Source organism: Ursus arctos, unplaced genomic scaffold (genome assembly GCF_023065955.2).
Source record: "Ursus arctos isolate Adak ecotype North America unplaced genomic scaffold, UrsArc2.0 scaffold_22, whole genome shotgun sequence".
Classification (NCBI taxonomy): Eukaryota; Metazoa; Chordata; class Mammalia; order Carnivora; family Ursidae; genus Ursus; species Ursus arctos.
Genome location: NW_026622897.1, coordinates 53,739,366 through 53,764,019, shown reverse-complemented (window position 1 = coordinate 53,764,019; position 24,654 = coordinate 53,739,366). Strand labels below are relative to the sequence as shown.

Sequence of the window (24,654 nt, the reverse complement as noted above, 5' to 3'; positions counted from 1 at the left end):
AGTTAAGTGTCTGCCTTCGGCTCGGGTCATGATCTCAGGGTCCTGGGATCGAGCCCTGAATCGGCCTCCCTGTTCAGCGGGGAGTCTGCTTCTCCACCTCCCTCTGCCCCTCCACCTGCTTATGCTCTCTCTCTCTCTCTCTCAAATGAATGAATAAAATCTTTAAAAAATAAAAGAAAAAAAGAACAAAGTTACTTTTCATGTCTCAGTTAACTTTCTTTGGAAATATGTACACTAAATAACGTTAAATGACAAAGGCGACCGTACACTTGTAGTGTATAATAGTTTACATTTGTTAATTGCACATGTCATGAACTGTGTTAAGGGCTTTACTTATGTGAATGTATTAGCTCATTTAATCCTCATAACAACCCTTTGAGGTGGACACTGAAGGCGAGCAGAATAGGCCACCCCAAAATATGCCTCTTTGACATAAGGATTTTGAACTAATTATTTTGAGAAATGGCAGACACAGGAGAAACTCTGAAAACCAGAGAAGTTACCCTTTTGTAAGAGAAATTTACATTTATAAAGGAACCCTCCATTTGCAAGCCTCTGCGTACCTGGAAAAGAAGGATGACTCTGAATCACAAGAGAATCTTTTTTTTAAGGTATATTTATTTATTTTAGAGAGAGAGCAAGCATGTATGAGTTGGGGGGAGGGGCAGAGGGAGATGGAGGGAGAGTCTCAAGCAGACTCCATGCCCAGCATGGAACCTGACACAGGGCTCAATCTCACGACCCCGAGATCACCACTTGAGGTGAAACCAAGAATCGGCCTCTTACCCACTACACCACCCAGGTACCCCTTGAATCACAGGAGAATCTTATCAATGGAGAAAGCTCACTTAAATCTGTATAACAACAGATTACCCTTGTTTGCTTTTCCTGGTAACCCACCAAAACTGGCCTCCCCACACACATTTCTTTCTATTGTCTTTAGCTGGAAATGGTATTTAAGGTGGCGTCTTAGGTCACCTCGAAGAGTTCCTCATTCCCGGGCCCCATCTCCCACATATATAGAAGGTATATGTGTAATAAACATCTGTTTATTTTTCCTCGTGTTAATCTGTTTTTCATTACAGGGAGGTCTCAGCCAAGAACTCAGAAGATTAGAGAAGAATTATCTCCCCCCCCACACTTCCTAACAGTATCATTATTATTCCTCTTGTGAAGATAATAAAAATTGAGTCCAGGGAGGTTAAGTAAATTGCCCAGATTTTCACAGAATTTGAACCCAGGTCAGTCTGACTTCAGAGCCTGTGGTTTAATCACTACACAACTGTCTCTCGTTAACAATTACTGAAATAATTTTTTACTAAAATAGACCATGAAAAACTATTATATATGTATTATATATTATATGATATATATTACATATTATAATGTTTTCATGGTATAAATAATTATATAAATCATATATTTTATATTATAATGAAAGGTCCATGGAGGGACATCTATCTCGAATTTACAAGGGTTAAAAGGGGACCATTACGTCTATGAGACAATGCCCAATGTGTTCTATTACTGACATGTCAAAAAAATGTGCTGTAAGAGCACAAAGGAGTCTGAGAAGTCTGAGGAGAATTAAGGAAGGCTTCACAAAGTAGGTGACATTTGAGCTATGCCTTGTGAGAAGAATAAAATTTACCGGACAAAGCACAATTGTGGAAAGGGGGAGTCCACCAGTGAACAGAGGCGAAACCTAAGTCATCACAGGGAAAAAAGCCAAAACCCATACTCAGGCGCGGCCTTTAAAGCTCTGTCTCTCAGGGTGGCTGCTTTAGTTTAGCTTCTCCTAGTCTCACGTCAATCCTCCCTTTTCTTCCTCTATTAAAATTCAATTTCTTCTTGCCCTTCGTTGTACCACAGTGATTCTATTTCGGCTTGAATATGGAGCAACTGAGCACACGCGTTAGGAAGAGCACCCTGGGAAGTTTTACAACAAAGACCCACTTACCAGGAACTCCCGTGAGAGGAACAGGCCCATTTGCTACTCTGAGAATAAATCTGTTTTGGCAGCAACATATAGGTTTTGGACCACCCACATCCTCCTCTCTTTTCTCAGGAAAAGGGGGAAAGAGAAAGGAATGTAGGGAGTAGAAATGGTTTATTAGCTTTGAACACTCTATGGAATTGGCTCTGGAAGCTATATTTCCAGCTCATTCTTGAAGACTATACAATTCGGGTGGGAAATGGATTAGCTGTAGAAAAGGACGGCAGATCCCCTATTTGGGCAAATGAGCTTCCGCGAGAGGATCTACAACAGCTTTTAGGTCAAGTGCCAAGGAAAAGCAACCCCCGGAGGAGACACTGAGCTGTACTACGGACCAGTGACACCAGCTCCATAGCTAGACACTAGTCAAAGTTACAGCTGGACTCAGTTGCAGATGGGAGAGGATAATGTCAGAGAGGACATCAGTCCTATAGCCCTTCTGGCTGGACACAGAATTAAATTGACATGAGACAGATTAACAGGAGAAAATCAAACGTAGTAGGCGTATGTATGGGGAATCCACACAGACACAAAATTCCAAAGACAATGAGGCAACATGAAGCTTCTATGAGCTATGGAGAGGGGCAGAGTCAGAGAACACAAAGGGGAGAAAGACCATCAACAAGAGGGTGAAAGGAGATGTCTGGAAAAACAAGGTTGCCCTATGATGTAGATAAGTCCCCTAGGTAAAGGGGAGTCTGCTAACAGCTCTTCCTGTTACAGGCTCTCCTTTCCAACATAAACTTAGGCTTTTCCTGCATCTGCTGGGTTTTGATCACTTTGAACTCAAAGTGATCTTTATGCCGAAGTGGCCCATCTTAGGATGCCTGCCGAGGGCCCCCACGGTAACAATCAAACTTCTTCCTTGGATATTGGCAATATCACGACAGAACATCTGAAGAGACAGGAGTTGCTGACAGTGCAAAAGAGTGATCTATATCGACTATGAACCCATCAGACATTTGTCAATGCTGCTGCCGCGCTACAGATGGGAGCCTGCCTCCTACATGGAAGATGATGGTTTTAAAGTAGTCAAGGCGCTGGAAAGAGCACCGGACTAAGAGTCAGACAGACTTGGGCGCTAATCCCAGCTCTATGAACTTCGTGACAAGTTAGGAATTTTTTGGAGGTTTAGTTTACTCACATGTGAAATATGGAACTAATAAAACAACTGCCCTGCTTGACTCACATTTGGTCCTGTTGGGAAGATGAAATAAATTGAGAGACATGAAAATGTGTAGAAAATTGTCCAGCAGATATAAAGCACTATATTTATTGTGATAATACTAGTGAGTCTCACTTACTCCCCTACCTGGAAATAGGCAAAGGCCAAGTGATCCAAGGCATCTTCTAGACTTGCCTCATCCTCTGTCTTCCATTCTCCATAAGATCCTCGGAAGAGACTGACAGCCTCCTCCAGCCATGGAATGGCATGGTAGTAATCCCCCATGTCATAGGCCACCTGTAGGTAACAGAAGTACCATCGTTAAGCCTGCATCCACAGGTAGGGGAGAGGAAATGACAAAGAGTGAGTGCCTTCACAAGAAGGCAAGTTTGCATCTCAAATTCATTTAAATTCAGTTTGTCAAGCTTCCATTATAGCCAACGCATTGTTCTAGAAGTAGAGAAGACACAAGGGTTCTTGCATTTAAAGAAGTCATAATCTGGGGAGAAGAGAGATATGAACTCAATTAACTGTAATACTGGGCAGAATGCATGAATACTAAAGGAAATACGCATAATATGTCACAGAGGCAGAGAAGGGAGAGGCTTGGGAATCTCAAAAGGTTTCGTGGAAGAAGTGGCATCTGAGATAGGCCTTCCCTGAAGAAAGGAAAGGATTTCAATGGGCAGCGGTTGAGAGGAAGAACATTGTAAGGTGAGGGAATGGCAGAAACAGAAGCCAAAAGCAAGTTTGTGTTCAAGCTGGACACTGGTTATAGCCTAAGGTGAAAAGAAGCAGGAAATGGACTTCAAAAGGTAGCACGGGCTAAGCTAATAGAGTTGTGAGTGTCATGTTTTTAAGAAGATACTGCCAGTAGCAATGTGAGAAACGGACTGAGTTCATTCATTTATTTATTCAATATTTACTGAGTATTTGGTATTATTCAGTATTTATTGAGTATCTGGTGATCGCTGACCTTAAAGAGCTTAGTCATATGAAGGACACCAGAGTAAATCAATAATTGCAACACAGTGTATTAGACCCACATGGGAATGCTCGAAGAGCTCAGTGACTTTTTTCTATAATAAATGTTGGAAGGCAGGAATATGGCAACATGTGCTAGACCTTGCTCCTGTCTCCTAACAGCTTACAGTTAACTAGAATACCAGCACTGCAGGTGGAATTTCCTGGAAGTTGCTGTTGGAGACAGCATGGAATTATAAAGTCACGGAGCTGGAAGCACTCTTACAAAACATTCTAATTCTGCTCTAACTTCCAGACCGGCAGAAAGACAGGGCAGAACCTAGAGGTACTAAAATTCTGCAGTCTAAGCAGTAAAGCAGTTGCTCTTCCAGGTCTGCCATTCACCGGCCATGTTATTTCTCCGATCCTCCGGTTTCCTGTTTGTAAAAAGGTTGAGTTGAAGAATAACAATCGAAATGACTGAACTTTTTCTGCTAAATCAATTATTTGTTTTAACTAAGTTTTCCCAAGCCCCAAAAATATGGTAGATTGAGATAACTGGAATCCTTCCAACCAAAAAGACTTGGAACTTTTGAATAAAATATAACAAATATTTTATGATATATTTTCAAGAAAGAATGGAAAATACCCAGATACCAGAAACAAAAAAAGGAGCTAAAAACCCGAGTAATAAGCTTAAAAGCAGATGCTGAACCAGCTTAGGATGGGGGCGGGTGCTAGTCTTAGTAATCTCGGTACTTAGCAACCTTTGGTTATAATGCCCACGTGAGGACAGATTATGAGCCCTCCTGGGGCGCCTGGGTGGCTCAGTCGTTAAGCATCTGCCTTCAGCTCAGGTCATGATCTCAGGGTCCTGGGATCGAGCCCTGCTCAGCGGGAAGCCTGCTTCTCCCTCTCTCACTCCCCCTGCTTGTGTTCCCTCTCTTGCTGTGTTTCTCTCTGTTAAATAAATAAAAATCTTAAAAAAAAAAAAAAAAAGAGTATGAGCCCTCCTTAGGCCTCCCAAAACCTAGGAACTGGAATGAAGACATACTCATAAAACTGAAATCCATGAAAAACGATACTTTAAAGGAAAGGGTGGACCAGAAAACAATCTACCCACTGTCCCAAACAGTCAAGAAAATTGGTTTGTTTCTGTCTGGATATTGTTTAGGGGGAAAAAAAAGTCTCCTTAGAATATGCACAATCTGGGGCGCCTGGGTAGCGCAGTCGTTAGGCGTCTGCTTTCGGCTCAGGGCGTGATCCCGGCGTTCCAGGATCGAGTCCCACATCGGGCTCCTCCGCTGGAAGCCTGCTTCTTCCTCTCCCACTCCCCTGCTGTGTTCCCTCTCTCGCTGGCTGTCTCTCAGTCACATAAATAAATAAAATCTTTAAAAAAAAAAAAGAAATATATTAAAAAAAAAAGAATATTCACCATCTTTGGCCTATGCTTCATGTGAGTTTAAGATTTAAGTATGCATTATTCGTATAGCTAAGGATACTCCAGGCCAAAAAATCAATATAATACGGGGTCTAAGGTCAGTGCAAATCAAAACCACAATGAGATGCCGCCTCTTGCCTGTGAGAGTGGCTATTATTAAAAGGACAAGAAAGAGTGCTCGCAAGGATGTAGAGAAATAGGGCTGTGCGCTGTTGGCGGGAATGTAAATCGGTGCAGCCAACGTGGAAAATAATATGGAGGTTCCTCAAAAAATCAAAAACAGAACTGCCCTTTGATCTACCAATTCCACTTCTGGTATTTATCTGAATAAAATGAAAATACTAACTCAGAAGAAGATATCTGCACCCCCATGTTCATTGCAGCATTTTTTACAATAGCCAAGATAGGGAAACAACCTAAGTGTCTCCACTGATGGATGAATGGATAAAGAAAATATCACACACACACACACACACACACACACACACACACACACACACGGAATATTATTCAGCCATAAAAAAGAAGGAAAGTTTGCCATTTGCAAAACACGGAGGGACCTTGAGGGCATTATGATAAGTGAAATAAATTAGACAGAGAAAGACAAATACCGTACAATCTCACTTATATGTGGAATCTAAAACAAAAACAAACAATAGTAACAAAAACCCGAGCCTATAGTTACAGAGAACAGATTGGTTGCCAGAGGTGGGAAGCAGGGAGTGAGTGAAATGGGTGAAGGGGGTCAAAAGGCACAAACTTCTGGTTATAACATAAATAACTCATGCAGATGTAATGTACTCCAAAAAAGGGGGGGGGGGGAATCTAAGGCCAGTGATACCACCAGAGTACCCGGAAGAAGAAAACCCAGAACGCTTTGGAGTGATATTCCCACAACTCCAGTCACAGAGATTCTTTCAGAGGGGAAAAAAGTCCTGCTAAAGATAAGTTCACGAACATGATAAACCATATCAGGAAATAATCAATCATGAGCAAGAGTCAACAGACATGACAGCAGGGTAGTGCAATTAGACAAGTAAGAATTTCAGAAACTAGAAAGGCTGATCTGCTTTAAAATAATCCATGGAGGTGAAAACTGGAGACGTGTAGACGTAATAAATTTGGCCACATGATGGGGCGCCTGGGTGGCACAGCGGTTAAGCGTCTGCCTTCAGCTCAGGGCGTGATCCTGGCATTATGGGATCGAGCCCCACATCAGGCTCTTCTGCTATGAGCCTGCTTCTTCCTCTCCCACTCCCCCTGCTTGTGTTCCCTCTCTCGCTGGCTGTCTCTATCTCTGTCGAATAAATAAATAAAATCTTTTAAAAAAAAAAATTTGGCCACATGTTAATAATCATTGAAGCTGCTTCTTCGACCCAGCAGTACCACTCCCAGGTGTTTATTCAAGAGAAATAAAAACAACTGTCCACAGAAAGACTTACACAAGAATGTTAATAGCAGCTTTATTCACAGTAGCCCAGGCTGGAAACAATCCAAGTATCCATCATTAGGAGACTGGATAAACAGTATGTAGTATAGTCATACAACGGAATACTACTCAGCAGTAAAAAGGAATGAACTAGTAATAAATCAACAAGGTGGATAAATTTCACAGATACACTGTGCTGAGAAGAGCTGGACTCGGGATAGTACATACATATTGTAAGGCTCAGGACAGTTCCCAGGCACCCAGGCAAGGGTAGAGTAGAAGGGAAGGGTTGGCAGTAGTGAGAAGAAAGAGGAAGGGGGCTTTATTGTGCTATATGAAAATTCATTTTTTAATATTAACTTTAATGCCTTCTGTTTTACGTAAATTCCTTTTTAAAAATCTGAAATGAACGTTGCAAAATCTTAACACATATTTCATCTCAATTATAGACAGAATTGCTTGTTACATTATTTTATGTAGTTTTCTTATATTTGAAATGTTTTATCTTTCATAATAAGTAAATAAATACAGAAATAAAGATTGCCAGTGAGGCTTTCAGGAAGGAACTTACTGAATTTTTAACATATTGTTTTAGTTTCAGAAAGGCCTCATGAATGAAGCATATATTGCTTCCATACACAGAACTATTTTACCTGGCTGAAATTTAAATTAGTCATGAACGTGATGATTGAGCTCTGATTCCATTCAGGATCTTAGAGAAGGAAAAGCAATACATAGATAGGGCAACCCACCGTGCACTAATTTTTGAAGACTGATCCCTAAAACTTGAAATCAGGGCACACGAGGCCCACCCTCAGGTCTGCTAATGAATACTGTAGGGGCTGGGAAAATTCACTTTCCTGCAATACACATCTTCAAAATTAAAAAGGATTTACTCGGGGCGCCTGGGTGGCACGGCGGTTAAGCGTCTGCCTTCGGCTCAGGGCGTGATCCCGGCGTTCTGGAATCGAGCCCCACATCAGGCTCCTCTGCTATGAGCCTGCTTCTTCCTCTCCCACTCCCCCTGCTTGTGTTCCCTCTCTCGCTGGCTGTCTCTATCTCTGTCGAATAAATAAATAAAATCTTTAAAAAATAAAATAAAATAAAATAAAAAGGATTTACTCCATTACTTCTTAAGGCAAAGGCTAACAAAGAGTATATTGTAAAAATGACCTCAAATGGGCTTATAAGTTATGGTCAAAGATCAGTTAAATATCTCATATGGAAGGTTCCTGAAGTCTATTTCCTCAAGTAATGTTAAAGTGAACGGCCTCAGCTTTTTGACACTACCTTAATCTAGTATTTCCAAATGCTTAGGAAATGTTGCGAGGGATTCCAGAAAGTCTCAGGAGGCTGAGTTCCTGTGATCTTACCTCACATCTCCACCTCTTCTGTCCTTCCCCACCCTTGAACCCTGCTTCTCCTTTCCACCCAGCTGTTCATCTGCTGGCATGGTGCTACTGTTAGGGTGACCCCAGGACCATTTTTCCCAGCTCAGTCACCACTTATGTCTGCCGTCCAGCCATAACTAATAACACTAATAACACTCCCTTCACTCTCAAGCGTGTCCTGCGTATGAGATCACCTTAATTATCAGGGAAACAGTTATTATGGAAAGACTCAGAGTTAAAAGACCCAGGTTCAAAATTGATTTCCGCTACTTAAAATTGTGTAACCTTGGGCAGATTATTTACCGTGCCTGAACCTCGGCTTCTTCATCTGAAAATGGGGAATTATACCAAATTTCCAAGTTTGCTGGAAGGACTGAAAGCATGTAAAAGCAATCAGGATATAGTTATTTCATCTACAAGAAATGAGAGCTGAGCACTTCACTCTCTCTCTCTCTCCGAGTACTGTTACCTTGCCAACTTGGAAGCAGTCATCTGCTGTGAGGGCGAAGAGCCGTGTGGGACTGTACAGGTCAGTGACGGCGGAGCCAGCGACTCTCTGGAAGACGCCCCGGGCCAGGCCCTTCACGTTGAGCATGTATACATCCTGCAGCCGCATCAGGGCCCTTGCTGCTCCCTCCAGGTCCTCGAAGGCTGGCAGGTCCTGCTCCACCTTCTCATAACCATCCTTCAGGGCTGCAGGGCAGTACACACACCAGTCCACCGTTCAAACAGCAGGTGGTGAGCGCTTGATACAGACAAGGCATAATCACCGTTCAAATATGTCATGAGCAAAGATCAAGTTTTATCGGTCTTTATCCCCCGTGACTAGCACAGTTCCTGGCACAGAGTGGGTGCTTAAGCTCCTGAATAAAACACGGGGAACATAAGCTCTAGAATAAAAACTAAAGCACACCCGTGTTGTTCCATCCTGTCTCCGGGAATCTTGCCCTTTGTGGGGAGAACTCTTCTTCCTCTTAATCTCCCCAAAGTCCAGCAAATTTCTTCAAGTACAAAGTAGAATAAATTAGGAAACTGACCTTGCTACAGATCACATTATAGTTTAATAAAATAGAAATTATTAGACAGATACGTACATGGAATGATATAACCTGTACTTCTTCACAGGGTTGTTTGTAGGGAAGATCGAATGAGATAATGGACATGAAAGCGCTTCTTTTTTTTTTTTTTTAAGATTTTATTTTTGAGTTATCTTTACACCCGACGTCGGGGCTGGAACTCATAACCCCAAGATCAAGAGTCACATGCTCCACCATCTGAGCCAGCCAGGCACCCCAAGAGTGCCTTCTGATGTACAGAAATCACACAGACATATTAACAAGAGGACCTAGTTCTTCGTAGTAGCTAAAGCTATGAAGATGGAGTAATACCTACCCACTTCATGACCCTTCATCATATTCCACCAGAATCTCTCTCCTTCCCAGAGTCAGGAGACAGAATCTTCTCTTACCCTCCAGCCCTCCTCCTCATTACCTCGGATGTTCTCACTGGCCTCCAGACTATGTACCACATTCCTCCAGTCAGACTGTAGGCGTTTGATGAGAGTATATGCAAGCAGAGGGTTAGACACAGGGGTTGCCGAATCCTCGTGCAAAGAAAGCACCTTGTCATAGAATCTGGAAGAGAGGAGTAGAACGATCTCGCTCACTGACGTACCCACTGCCCCTAGCAAAGGCTGGCATGGTGTATGTACATTTAGAGTAGTTAAAAATGAAACGGGAACCCTTTGCGACTCACATAATACTCTAACCAATAAGCACAAAGAATATGAAAACTACCAAGACAACAGAAGTAGGTCCATTCATTTGTTCAATGGGTCAGTCTCTACTGGTCAATTAGTGCATATCAGGCACCACGCTAGATGCTAGAGGTACAAAGGCAAGACAGGGTGGAGCTCTCAAGGAGTTCACAAACCGGAAAACCTTTTCTCTCATCACTCTATAGTCAATACTTAGAATCTGGTAGAAGCTCAAAAATGTTGTTAAATTAATTGCAATAACTGTGATACCTGCTAGGAGAGAAGTGAGCTTATAATGCTATGTAATGCTCCAGCCACTTGCAGGCAGGGCCCCTAACCCAGGTGGGAGTTAGTAGGTGTAAGGGAAGACTTCCCGGAGGAAACGGCACTTAGATCTGAGTCCTAAAGGATTAAACGATTGATAGCTACTATTTACCGAGCCTTTACCACATATCAGGCATCCTGTTAAGTGCTTTAAATATAGTTTGTCTCATTTAATACCCCCAACAACCCTCAGAGTAGATTTTATCACGCCCATTTTGAAGGGAGAGAAAATGGAGACAAGGCCACACAGTGAGTGACAAAACCAGATCTGAATCCAAATCTTCCTGACTCTGAAGCTTGTTCTCAGCCGATTTTGCCATATTGTTTCCATGGAGCTAAACCAAAAAAGGATGAAGTTTTTTTTGTTTTTGTTTTTTAGTTTTTTGTTTTGCTTTGTTTTGTTTACTTGCGTATAGTTGACTCACAGTGTTACATTAGTTTCAGGTGTACGTCACAGTGATTAAAAAAAAATATGGGGGGCGCCTGGGTGGCACAGCGGTTAAGCGTCTGCCTTCGGCTCAGGGCGTGATCCCGGCGTTATGGGATCGAGCCCCACATCAGGCTCCTCCGCTAGGAGCCTGCTTCTTCCTCTCCCACTCCCCCTGCTTGTGTTCCCTCTCTCGCTGGCTGTCTCTATCTCTGTTGAATAAATAAATAAAATCTTTAAAAAAAAATATGGAACGATGCACGAATCTGTCATCCTAGCACAGGGGCCATGCTCATCTTCTCTGTATCCTAGGAATAATATTTTTTGAGCCAATGGGGACCACCATGTACAAAAGCACAGAGGCTTGACAAATGTGTGTTCATTCAATAAATCAGTCTATACCGGTTATTCGCTAGATGGCGGACTCCATGCTAGATGCTGGGGATGAAAAGGCAAGACAGGGTCCAATGCTTGAAAATTTCATGAACAAGAAGAGAGTTGTTTTTCTCATTGCTCTAAACCTAAATTCAACATACATTTCTATGAAAGAGTAACTAAAATACACTCTTCTAGGAGCTGAAGGCAGGATTTCGATTAAGACAATAAACTTGGTCTCAGATGGCCTAGTGGGGTGAGACACAAACAATTACATAACAGATGCAACACCAGGTTTAAGAACAAGGCTTAGGGGGCAGTAAGGAGAGGGGGTAATTAATTTGGCCAGAGCAGGTCAGAGATGGTTTCACAGAGGAGATAATACACCAAAACTTGATAGGTGGACGCAAATAATGAGGAAGGGAGGAGAAGCAGGCAGAGACGGTTCAACATATGTGAAGGGATGGAGAGAAAAGGTAGGGGAGTTCCAAGTTGTTCAGTACCACTGGAGCCCCAGGGGTGTCGGAAGGATGATGGGTAGATCAGACTGGACAAGGGAGGAGCACCTCACAGGCCCTGCTGAGGAATTTGGGTTTTACCCTGAGTGCAATTAGGGGCCACCAAAAGGTTTTAAGTGACAGTTGGATACACTATGATATGTTTACGTATACGAATCTATGAGAGGGTGGGGTTCAGAAGTGGGGATGATCGGAGGCAACAAGAACAGTTTGGAGGCCAATTCAAAAGTGGAAGCAAGAGTAAGGAGAGTCTGAACCATAATAATGACAGTGGGGGCAGAGGACAGGATAGATTCAAGGGAGATATTTAGGAAGCAGTCCACATACAAACTGGTGGCTGCAATGGGGGAGGTAGCCATGGGGTTGTCCAGCAGGTGTCCAGGCTCTCTGGCTTGCCGACATGTATAGAAAAGGGCCAGAAATGGTGGGACCAGAAGTGATCATTTTCTAGTTAATTTCCCTCCTCTTCAGATGTCCTACCACAGTGTTCACATCAGCAAGAGATGCTGTTTCCTTTCCTGGCATATTATAGTTATTCCATTTCTAACGCACTATCGGGATTATAACAATTTATTGATTATAATAAGGCAGACCTACCCACAGCGAATATCATTCTCAACAGGGAAAAACTGAGAGCTTTTCTCCTAAGGGAAACATGGCAGGGATGTCCATAATCACTACTGCTGTTCAACAGAGTACTAGAAGTCCTAGCCTCACAATCAGACAACAAGAAGAAATAAAAGGCATCTGAATCGGCAAAGAAGTCAAACTCTCACTCTTTGCAGATGATATGATACTTTGTGTGGAAAACCCCAAAGACTCCACCCCAAACTTGCTAGAACTCATACAGGAATTCAGCAAAGTGGCAGGATATAAAATCAATGCACAGCAATCAGTTGCATTTCTATACACCAACAATGAGACAGAAGAAAGAGAAATTAAGGAGTCGATCCCATTTACAACTGCACCCAAAACCATAAGATACCTAGGAATAACTCTAACCAAAGAGGCAAAGGATCTGTACTCAGAAAACTACAGAACACTCATGAAAGAAATTGAGGAAGACACAAAGAAATGGAAAAACATTGCATGCTCATGGATTGGAAGAACAAATATTGTTAAAATGTCCAAGCTATCTAGAGCAATCTACACATTCAATGCAATCCCTATCAAAATACCATCAACTTTTTTCACAGAGCTGGAACAAATAATCTTAAAATTTGTATGGAACCAGGAAGACCCCAAATAGCCAAAGGAACATTGAAAAAGAAAACCAAAACTGGTGGCATCACAATTATGGACTTCAAGCCCTATTACAAAGCTGTAATCATCAAGACAGAATGGTACTGGCACAAAAACAGACACACAGATCAATGGAACAGAACAGAGAACTCAGAAATGGACCCTCAACTCTATAGTCAATTAATCTTCAACAAAGCAGGAAAGAATATCTAAGGGAAAAAAGTCTCTTCAACAAATGGTGTTGGGAAAATCAGACAGCCACATGCAGAAGAATGAAACTGGACCATTTTCTTACATCATATACAAAAATAGACCCAAAATGGTTGAAAGACCTAAAGATGACAGGAATCCATCACAATCCTTGAGGAGAACACAGGCAGCAACCTCTTTGACCTCGGCTGCAGCAACTTCCTGCTAGACACATCTCCAAAAGCAAGGGAAAACAAAGGCGAAAATGAACTGTTGGGAGTTCATTAAGATAAAACGCTTTTGCACAGTGAATAAAACCAAAAGACAACCGACAGAATGGGAGAAGATATTTGCAAATGACATATCAGATAAAGGGCTAGTATCCAAAATCTATAAAGAACTTATCAAACTCAACACCCAAAAACAAATATCCCAATCAAGAAATGGGCAGAAGACCTGAACAGACATTTCCGCAAAGAAGACATCCGAATGGCCAACAGACACATGAAAAAGTGCTCAACATCACTCAGCATCAGGGAAATACAAATCCAAACCACAATGAGATACCACCTCACACCACTCAAAATGGCTAAAAATAACAAGTCAGGAAACGACAGATGTTGGAGAGGATGTGGAGAAAGGGGAACCCTCTGACACTGTTGGTGGGAATGCAAGCTGGTGCAGCCGCTCTGGAAAACAGTATGGAGGTTGCTAAAAAGTTGAAAATAGAGCTACCCTATGACCCAGCAATTGCACTACTGGGTATTTACAAATGTAGTGAACATTCGTAGTGATACAAATGTAGTGAACTGAAGGGGCACCTGCACCCCAATGTTTATAGCAGCAATGTCCACAACAGCCAAACTATGTAAAGAGCCCAGATGTCCACTGACAGATGAATGGATAAAGAAGATGTAGTATATATTTACAATGGAGTATCACGTAGCCATCAAAAAATGAAATCTTGCCATTCACAATGATGTGGATGGAACTAAAGGGTATTATGGTAAGCAAAATAAGTCAATCAGAGAAAGACAGTTATCATATGATCTCACTGATACACGGAATTTAAGAAACAAGGCAGACAATCATAGGGGAAGAGAGGAAAAAATGAAACAAGAGGAAACCAGAGAGGGAGAAAAACCGAACTGTAATATACTCTTTATCTTAGGAAACAAATTGAGGGTTGCTGGAAGGGAGGGGGGTGGGGGGATTGGGTGGCTTCGTGATGGACACTGGGGAGGGTATGTGTTGTGGTGAGTGCTGTGTGTTGTGTAAGACTGATGAATCACAGACCTGTACCCCTGAAACAAATATGTTAATAATAAAACATAATAATTTAAAAAATAAAAATTAAAAAATATATATAATAATTATATATGTTAATAATAAAACATAATAATAATTTAAAAAATAAAAATTAAAATATATATATATAATAAGGCAGACCCAAGAGTTCTAGGCATGCCCTCTAAAAATTTTTTCCTTATTTTAAAATTATTAATTTCGAGAACGATATAACAACAACAATGGAAATAAAAGGAAAAAGTGCATGCAAAGTGAAGAGGCTATGGATTTATAGGAATGTGCTCAAGAGCGGTGAGGATATAGGAGTCCTTTGGCCAGAGTGGAAGATTTCAGTGAGCAGGAAGGGATGAAAGTAAGAACAGAGGGAGTGGCGGGGGGGGGGGGGGGGGGTTCATTCCCTTGAAGCTGAGTCTGACCTAAGGGTTTCTCAAGGGTGGAGCCTGAATTGAAGATGACCTGCCTCCAGGTGCCTCCAGGGAGCCAAGAGTTCAATTCAAGCAAGACCTAAGAAACAGGAATCTGGGCCTGGGTGCCCCAGGGAGGAAATGAGAAGCCTGTCAAGTCCCAGGATGTCTCTGATCCCTGAAACAAGGCTCTTTGAGAGCGGCTACTCTAGGGTTTTAAAAACTAAACCAGCCTCCAGGGTGTGGGATTTTTTTTTTTTTTTTTTTTTTTTTTACTACCCATTATTTCCTGCTTCAGCTCCATATGGAACTACTTAGCGAAAGATATTTCACTGCTAGACGAAAACACTTACAAGCAGAGACTTGGGCTTGAATCCAGCTTGAAGAGTAAGGATCGAAGGACAACTGAGGCTGAGTGTGCAGTAATTTGATAGACAGCTGGACTGGGAGGAGACCCAGCCTTCAACTCTCCCTCGGTTTGCTCCTCTGTAATATGACAGAACTGGTCTAGTCTAGAAGATCTCTATGGATCCTTTCAGCATGACCATTCTATCGTTTCTTTCCATCATCTTTTCCATAACTGAATAAAGAGATTCTTCATTTGGTGCTTGAGGACTAACGCTTAACAGGCATCAGAGGAAAGAAGCAAGGGAGCGAGGTGAAGATTTTCCCCAAGTCCTCCAGCATATCAGAAGCACCAGCTCCTTGTTCTCTTCACATAGCACGTTGTATTGTGGGGTCGGTTTACTTAGGGCAGGGGTTTGATCTCTGGGGCAGCGCATAATTCAGTTCAGCGTTCAGATACGTCATTTTTCTGTCACACAAAGAAAAAACCTATCAACAGATATCTGAGACTGGTTTGGAATCCAAACGTTGGCCCTATTCCCAGCCTCTGAGCAAATAGCTGGTTTTCAGAGACCGAGTTACTGGATGCTGAATTCAAACCTCAGGGTTTCCTAAATGGCTTTTTGCTTTAACAAATGTTGCTGAGAGTGGAAAATCAGATCCCTGCTTCAAGAATCTGCACATCAAATTTGCAACCCAATCCTGCATTAAACAGCCTGGATAGGTTATCCAGCCGCAATATAAAGGCTATTTTAATTCAATATGTTTCTCCTTGGAAATTCCAAAATGGCTTTGTCTCAGTTCTTCTGAGACATTCCAAATACTTAATTCATAACACAAAAATTACTGCTGCTGCTATTACTCTTTCAATCTTGGTAGTTTTTTAAAATTGCAACAGAAAAAAAAAAAGCTAGGGGTTAACTGTACATAGATAAATATACAACTAGTATATCTATATATCTATATACTGTACTAGTAAAATTTTTGTTCATTAACTTGGGGTAAAGAGTAGTTTCAACATTGAAAAATATTTTATTTCTTTTCTTTTTTTAAAGATTTTATTTATTTATTTGAGAGAGGGAGTGAGAGAGAGCGTGGGGGTGGTGCAAAGGGAAAGGCAGAACCCGCTGAGCAGGGAGCCATTCTCAGCTAGATCCCAGGACCCTGGGATCATGACCTGAGCCCAAGGCAGACGCTTAACTGCCTGAGCCACCCAACCACCCCCCAAATATTTTATTTCTAAATTTAGAAATTTAAAGAAGACTATCAACTGAAGCCCTTAGAAATAACATTTCAAGTTACATTAGATCACCAGATTGGGACTATAGGAAAATGAGCAGAACTGCCAAAATTCTTGTTTTAAGTAGCAATAATTTCACTAGGTTTTAGAGCATTGACTAAAGAACAACAGTCTCTAAAATATCAAACTAAACTTTCTGAAATTAAATGCTCATAAGTCATAGGAGAAGATAATCTAGAATTTTTCTGAATCTTATTATCTGGGCTCTCACAATCTGAGTTACTGCTTAGAGCCAAAGGTGGGATCTAGTTTCACCAGGCAGTCTCAAAATAAACAAAAAAATCCTACAGTTACAGCTAACATTTGTTGAGCACCTATTACATTCCAAGCAAAATGATAAATGCCTTTACATGGTACTTAATCCTTCTAACAAGTCGGTGGGGTAGGTGCTATCATTATCATCATTTTACAGATTAGGAAACTAATGCCTAAAGAGGTAAAGGAAAGACCTTGCCCAAGGTCAGAGCCAAAGATTCAGAGGTCTGTTAAATTCCTGCATCCAGACTCTTAACCACTACGTACTCCAGCTGTTCATAAAACCTCAGCAGTTATGGGGTTTGGTCTGGGTCCTGGCACATCAGATAAAGCAAGCAGTAAGGACCTCATGGCATGATAAACAATTAAAAGAACTATATCCTAGTCCTGGATTTGCTACCTACTAGACGTATAATCTCAGGTAAGGGTATTAAACTTTAGTCTTCTCATATTTTAAATGATTTCTCATTTGTTTGAGAGAGTCATACAAACCTATTTCAAAGCATTGTGTGTAAGAAGCAAATGAGATTAGGGTTCTGTGACAGAGCTGTGACAATGTCAACGGTGAGGAGACAGTAAAGGAGACCAGCATCAGCACCCCCCACCCCCTCCACCAGTCATTTGATCCACAGTGCCATCTCTCAGTTCTGAACCTGTTCCTTGAGAGGCCCGGCATCAGGATCTTGACCCATCTCTCTCTGAGCCACCCAAATAAAGAGATTAGTGGTATGAGAACCACATGGGTAGCAGGGAACTTGCTGGAATTTCAAATCAAAGAGAAGTCTTTTATTTCCACCTATAAATCTAGACTCTGATGCATGTGGACTAAGAACAGAATTAAAACATTTTGCTTTATAGAGTAGGCCCATTAAACACTGGGCAACGATGCCACTCTAAAGAGTGACAAGAATGATTGAAAGTATCATCTTTTATTGTTATAATACACACATATATTTTGTGTGTGTGCATGTGTGTATATTCACACTATTTCAAACTGATAGTAAATTTAAACACACATATAACTGCTTATATGTAAGCTACATACTTAGGAGCACATACCAAACAACATCATCATTCAATCACCACTGAGTAACAAACGAGCTCTTTCACACACACTTCCTACACAACTTGATTCTCTCCAACAGGGGCTCTCTCATACGGCCACAGTGTCCCACGCGCCTTCTTCCCATGTGCCCCAGGATTGGTATTACTATCACATACACTCGCTCAGTTTTATCAGCAGTCCATTGTGAGACAGCTCTCTGTTGTCTCAGCTCAGGAGAGGGCCAGATGATGTAAGACCTACAATAATATACTCAGATAGCAATGTGGTTACAGCACTGTTGTAGGCTTCACGTCCAGAGCAGACACAGCACCTATTCAAACACAATGTATCACACAATACAGTCATTTTTCATAGCTTGACACTAACAGTCAATACATGATTACAGAGGCCCAGCGTGCCAAGTCTCCAGTATTTTATGCCACAGTGTGTAGCACCAGAGTTTGCTGATTGTGGAGCCAACAGTGGTGGCTGAGCATCTGCTTGTGTGCACTACACTCAGTATCCGCTAGTATCAAGTATGGTTTTCCCTAGTGTTTCCTTGGTGTCAAGGAACACATATTAAATCTTAGTTATCTTCTATTTAGAATTTAGAGAGCTCTTATATGTGGGAAGAGAGGGGAGAGTTGAACCCAAAGGAGACAATGAACATCTCTCATTAACAATCACGATGCTCCCTGAGGGCAGGGTTGGGTCTTGCTCACCATTTTATCCCCACTACCTGGAACAGTGTGTGGCTCATACATAATAAGCAAACACCGGTACTGAATGAGTTAATGAACACGAAGCATTCTTCATATAATGAGCGGTACAAGCAGCATCCAGAGGGACGCAGAGATATCCTAGTGTGGGGCCCATCCGGTCCCAAAGGCATGTACATCTCACACATGGTCACAGAATGTCACTTCCTACCAAACACCAGTTCTCTGGGACACACACGTGGCTGCAGCGACACAGTATTTTCTCCCTCTCCCTCTTGCAGTCGCGCTGTGTCTCTGTGACACAGATCTGGGGGCCCACACGGCTTGCAGGCGTGCCTTGTGAGGTCCTCCTACTCGGCCTGAGTCACTCCGACCACACTTTTCCACAGCGCAGCAGCCTGGCTGTGTGAGGAGGGATCTGGGGTGCTACTGGGTGTGTGCGACGGCGTTCGCGGTCCCACACTGCGTGATACCGCGTCCCCGAGGTCACGCTCGGTCTGTTTCCCCCTTACCTCATGCCACGGTGTCTCGAGGTCCCACCCCGGGTGACACCGGGTCTGATGGTCACCCTGGGCCACACGGTGTCTCAGCCTCACGGTCTAGCGAGGCTTACCCAGTCTCACACGGCGTCTGAGGTCCCACGCTGAGTGACAATGAGACTGAGTCACCCGCCACCCTACAGCACGGTGCCTCGGTCCCGCCCTCTGACTCAGTCTCCCCGACTCAGGCGCCTCTGTGGCCCCGCGCGCGTTTTCTCACCTGGTCAGGTCGCGCAGCCGCGCCTCCTCCCCGCGCAGGTAGCGCCGCAGCAGCCCCAGCAGCCGGCGCTCGGGCGCCAGGGCGCGCGCCACGCTGGTCAGCGCCGAGAACGTGTCCCCCCGCGCCGCGGCCCCGGCCGGGTCCCCTGCCCGCAGCGCCAGCAGCGCCAGCAGCGCCGCCAGCCCCGCCGCGGGGCCCATCGCCGGCTCTCGCGCGCGTCCCCTTGGACGGTCAGGCCAGGCCCCGGCGCGCGCCGCTCCCGCCCGGCCCGCCGCCCGCCCCTCCCCTCCCCTCCCCTCCCCTCCCACCCGCTCCCCGCCCCTCCCGGCCGCTGGCCTGCCGGGCCGCCCCGCCTCGGCACCCCCCTCCTTTGCTCTGACGCCTCCGGGCGCTCGCCGGCGCCCCCTCGCCTGCCCCCAGCTCCTCCGCCGGCGTGGGGGCTGCCTGCGCGCTCAGGGTCCGCCCGCCCCCCACCAACGCGCCGGCCCGGCAAGGTGTGTCCGCTGTGCCGGCTTCACGCTCCGGGAAACAGAGGCGAGGCTGTGGGAGGACGAATTCACCGGTCTACGGCTGAAGACGCCCTCCCCCGAATACTCACCCCTCTGGATCGGGGGTGGAAATACAGAAACACTAGTGGCTTCTGATGGGGGGAATCCAGGAGAGTAAGTGAGGTGGTCGCTAATGACGATGCACGTGGAGAGCTGTGGGGGAGCAGAGGGAAGGAAGCGCTTCACCGAAGACTTGACGTCTGAGCCACCACGAAAGACAGGCAGAATTCTGACCGGAGGTAAAGAGGGTGAAGGTGTTTAGGGTCGCTGCATGACAAATCTAGGACCTATCAGACCTAAAGCTGTGAGATCCTGGGTCATTGCTCTGCACCACATACCTATGGCCACTTAAGCAAAAACATTGTTATTATTATTATTATTATTATTATTATTATTCTACTAGGCTGTTTATCCTTTTCCCCACCTTCTCAGGCAATGTTCATTCGTTCATTCGACAAATATTTAACACCTCTGTCACTGTGCTGAGGACACGGAGAAATAGCACATCCAACCCTGGACTTAGCAGGGAGTCCCTGCCCTGCAGAAATGGCGGGGAGGACTTTCCAAAGGAGGCAATGTGTGCAGGTCCAAAAGGATGAAAAGAAATGGTCTGGAAAATGACAGGCAAGGGAGGGATGGGCTTTCCTGGCAGAAGGTTCCTACCTATACCAAAGTTTGGAGATGGAAAAATAGTTTGAGTTCCAGAAATGATGGCACTGTGGTTGGAACTGTCAGATTATATTATCATTGCGTGACATACTAAAAAATGTAGCCTATTTTCTATGAAAATCCAATGGAAGTTTAAGGTGGCAATAGTAGTAATAACAGCAACAGTAAAAATAATAGTTAATACTTACTGAGTGCTTCCTGTGGCTAGGCGCAGTCCAAGCATTTTACATGTATTAGCTGCTCATTTAATTCTCATACTGACTCTATGGCATAGGTAGTATTATTAGTCCCATTTTACAAATAAGAAGATTGAGGCACAGAGAGGATAAATAATGCACTCAACATTAATTATGCATAGACTACATTCAGAGGTGTGCTGATAAATTGGCTCTCCAGGAAAAGAAAAGCCCTGATTTGCAACATTTGCTGATTTCTGTGGTGTAAATTCTCCCACAATGGCCAATGTCAAGGCACTTAGATGATATCACTGAATCATTAGCTCTCATGAGCTGATCAGAGCAATGCTCCAGGATAGTACTGCTCATGGAAGGCACAGAGATGCACCGGCTAGAGCCCCCTTGGAGGAAGGACTTGCTGCACTGCTGGGGGTGGGGTGGGGGGGTGCAGTCAGAAGAGTCTCCAGCAGTCAAAGCTCCTTAGGGTCTGTCCTGCAGCAGAGAGCAACCTTACCTGAGGCCATTTCAAAACGTCCTTGGGCAGCTTGCATGCAGTCACTGAGTGAGGTGAAGGAATAAAGATGGAGCTTAACTTAAACCATGTGTCATTGTCTTTGGCAAAGTTTTGAAGGCCCTCGCGAAGATTGTTAAGCAAAATCTGGAAGGGCTGCCAGGGGACTGTTTCATGAGGGCTGGAAGGACAGGAGGGAAAACATTGTTGTAGGCTGGAGAAAAGGGCACCTGAATGCCGTTCCGTACTGGAAGAAGAATGAACCTTGTCCTGCAGGGAATGTGAAAATAGAAGATGTTCTAGTAATTACATTGTGAATCTGGCTAAAGAAGTCTCCAGGCAGAATGATGAAGTGCCAACTGGCTGCTTCTGGGAGACTACAGCAAAGCACAAAAAACATGGAAGGAATGGCTCGGAGTTGAATTTAGAGGAAATACAGAGGGCCTAGGAGAGTCTTTCCAAGGATCTAAAGTTTCTCAAATAAAGAAATGACGCAGGGAAAGAACAAGCCCCGGGGGGCTACAAGTACAGCATGACCTCCAGGTAAAGCTTTCAAAAGTATGGTTTTAAAGACTCTTTGTTGCGACTTTAGAAGGATTTAAGGGCATTGCCTACTAGAGCTTTAAAGAATCTTAAGGCCATTTCTCTTAGAGTCTCTCTGGTAAACAAGAGAGCCTCAAAGAGTCTTAAGAGTGTCCCCCATAAACTAAACTATTTCAACCAGGCAAAAATGCTTCTAAGAATCTTAGCACTGTTGTACCACAGCATCCTGACTCTCAGGCCCAAGGTAGAGAAGGGCCCAGAAAGAAATATAGATGTGGCTTTTGTCTAAAGGAGTGAATTCCAATAAGATTTACAGGAAATCATCAAAAGTTTTAAGATGAGGGGCACTTGGCTGGCTCAGTCAGTGGCGCATGTGACTTGATCTCAGGGTTCTGAGTTTGAGCTCCATGTGGGGTGTAGAGATTACATACATACATACACTTTTAAAAAAAGCTTTAAGATAATTTTATCAGAAGAAGCACTACCAGTTAGGGTTAAAGACAAAGAAAACACAAAAAAAGAAAGAGAAGGAAGGAAGGGAAGGAAAAAGATGCCTTCAGAGCCCCTGTATCAGTTTCCTATTGCCACTGTAACAAATTACGGCAAACTTAGTGACTTGGAACAACTCAAATTTATTATCTTACATTTCTGGAGTTCAGAAGTCTAAAATAGGGATTCACTGGGCTGAAATCAGGGTGTCAGTAGGGCTGTTTCTTCTGGAGGCTCTGGAGGAGAATCTATTCCTTGCTTTTTCCAGTTTCTGTGAGCTGCCTGCATTTCTTGATTCGTAGCCCTTTCCTTCATCCTCAAAACCAGAGATGCAACATGTTTAAATTTCTATTTGACTTTGCTTCCACTGTCGCATCTCCTTCTCAGACTCGTTTAAGGACCTTTGTGATTATACCAATCTCACCAAGATTAGTCCAGGATAATCTCCCCATGTCAAGGTCCTTAACTTAATCACACCCCAAAAGTCTCAGGTTTAGGGAACTAGGGCATGGGCATCTTTAGGGGGGACGATATTCTGCCTACTCTAACCCCCAAACTTCTATGGGCAGAAATACGGCTGAGATGACTACTCAATTGCAAACAAAGGTTCGTGGCCATTTCAACATTCTCTCATCAGGAGAAGTGTTAGGAGGGAAAGTGTAGCAGAGAAGAAAGAGTGGAAAGAGATAATGTAACCAATTGTGGTTAAAACAGCTTTTTTGGGCAAATTTTGCAAATTCATATAGCAATGTGAACACGTTGCTGGGCTCACCCATCCTTCCAATCCTGAGGAGCTTTTCCCTCTCAGCAGTCTCTCTGATAGTATCCAGCCCCCTGAGACTTCCCTTTTTGGTTCTCTGTCCATAAACCTAGGCTTCAAACAGCTCCATTCTGCTGTGTGCTTCTCATGACTACATATGTCTGGGGCCAAGTGGCAGAAGGATACAGAGAGGAAAAAATCAGTGGGGGTTTCCCCACCCTGTTGGGATTGCTGAAAGCCAAATTTGCAGCACTATTTGAGATGATCCCAGTGTATGTAGACATAATACATAAGATAACTCGAAGCTTTAGACAGCCATACCAACCTCACTACCACCACTGCCACTGGAGCTGCTACTGTGAGATTGCCTGGGGGACAAGTGTGGGGTATGGGAAAAGAGAGAACAAAAGGAAAACATGAGGTATCCCCCCTCTGAGTGTCAGGAGTTCTATTCCCTTCTCCCTGAGCCAGAGTATGAGGGCTTCTCCGCCAGGTCCCCCAAATCCTCACCCAGGGTCCCAATTCTGGGTTTGGGGCTACTGAGGACTGAAAAGTGGAAACTTAAAGCTGACTCCGTGGTGCTTCAAATTCTGGTCTTCTTCCCAAATTTACCTACTGTCATTTACTTTTCCCAGTCCTCGAATGCCTTTTCCATGCATTCTGTCCGGGTTGCATAGCTGTATTCAGTGGGTGAGACAGGGTAGAATGTGTCCATTTCATCTTCCTATAACTAGAGCTTCCTCCATGATAATATTTTATTCTAAATCTGCCCCGGAGAGGAATTTTAAAGTCACTCTAAGTAATACAGGGTTCCAAGTTTAACTAAATGTGAACTAAAATCTAACTAAATTATACTAGCAGTTCAAATAACTATCTGACAGGAGAATAGATATTTTCCAAGCACAGCTAAATTTTTAAGAGCTCAATGTATGTTCCTGTTTGGTATTTAGCAAGGTGTTTTTTATTTTTAAACCTGTATTCGTAGACAATCCCTATTTCTGAATGTCAAAAAAGGAAAAATGGGGGCGCCTGGGTGGCACAGTGTTTAAGCGCCTGCCTTCGGCTCAGGGCTCAGGGCGTGATCCCGGCGTTATGGGATCGAGCCCCACATCAGGCTCCTCCGCTAGGAGCCTGCTTCTTCCTCTCCCGCTCCCCCTGCTTGTGTTCCCTCTCTCGCTGGCTGTCTCTATCTCTGTCAAATAAATAAATAAAATCTTAAAAAAAAAAAAAAGAAAACTTTAAAAACGGAAAAATGTATGCAATAGTCCCCCTTATTCACAGTTTTCTTTTCTGCCGGTTCATTCACCTGAGATCAACCGTGGTCCAGAAGCAGACGAAGCTCCTTCTGACACGCTGTCGGGTCAACAGTAGCCTAACGGTACGTCACAGTGCCCACACCCTCACCTCACTTCATCTCCTCACATAGGCATTTATCACCTCATGTCATCATGAGACGGGCAAGCACAGTACAATAAGATATATTGAGAGAGAGACCACATTCACATAACTTTTATTAGGTATATCGTTATATTTCTTCTATTTTATTGTTCGTTATTGTTGTTAATCTTTTATTGTGGCTAATGTATAAATTAAACGTTATCATAAGT

General features: G+C 43.5%; 1 protein-coding gene and 1 pseudogene across 2 annotated transcripts in view; both read right to left on the bottom strand.

Moving 5' to 3' along the window:
* P4HA3 (prolyl 4-hydroxylase subunit alpha 3) overlaps nt 1-19,586 on the bottom strand; it is a 41,858-nt gene extending 22,272 nt beyond the window's left edge. The window contains exons 1-4 of one of the 2 annotated variants that reach the window (XM_026518090.4): nt 19,352-19,586; nt 9,877-10,019; nt 8,855-9,078; nt 3,309-3,458 (exon numbers count right to left, since the gene is read on the bottom strand). In XM_026518090.4, coding sequence (XP_026373875.2) covers nt 3,309-3,458; nt 8,855-9,078; nt 9,877-10,019; nt 19,352-19,551 — 717 coding nt within the window. In that variant the 5' untranslated portion in view covers nt 19,552-19,586. Of the gene's footprint in view, nt 1-3,308; nt 3,459-8,854; nt 9,079-9,876; nt 10,020-19,104; nt 19,232-19,351 lie in introns of those variants that run through there. The other variant, XM_057316702.1, reaches the window with a different exon arrangement.
* LOC113269547 (U6 spliceosomal RNA) lies at nt 11,135-11,233 on the bottom strand (annotated as a pseudogene).
* Nucleotides 19,587-24,654: the final 5,068 nt, after the last annotated feature.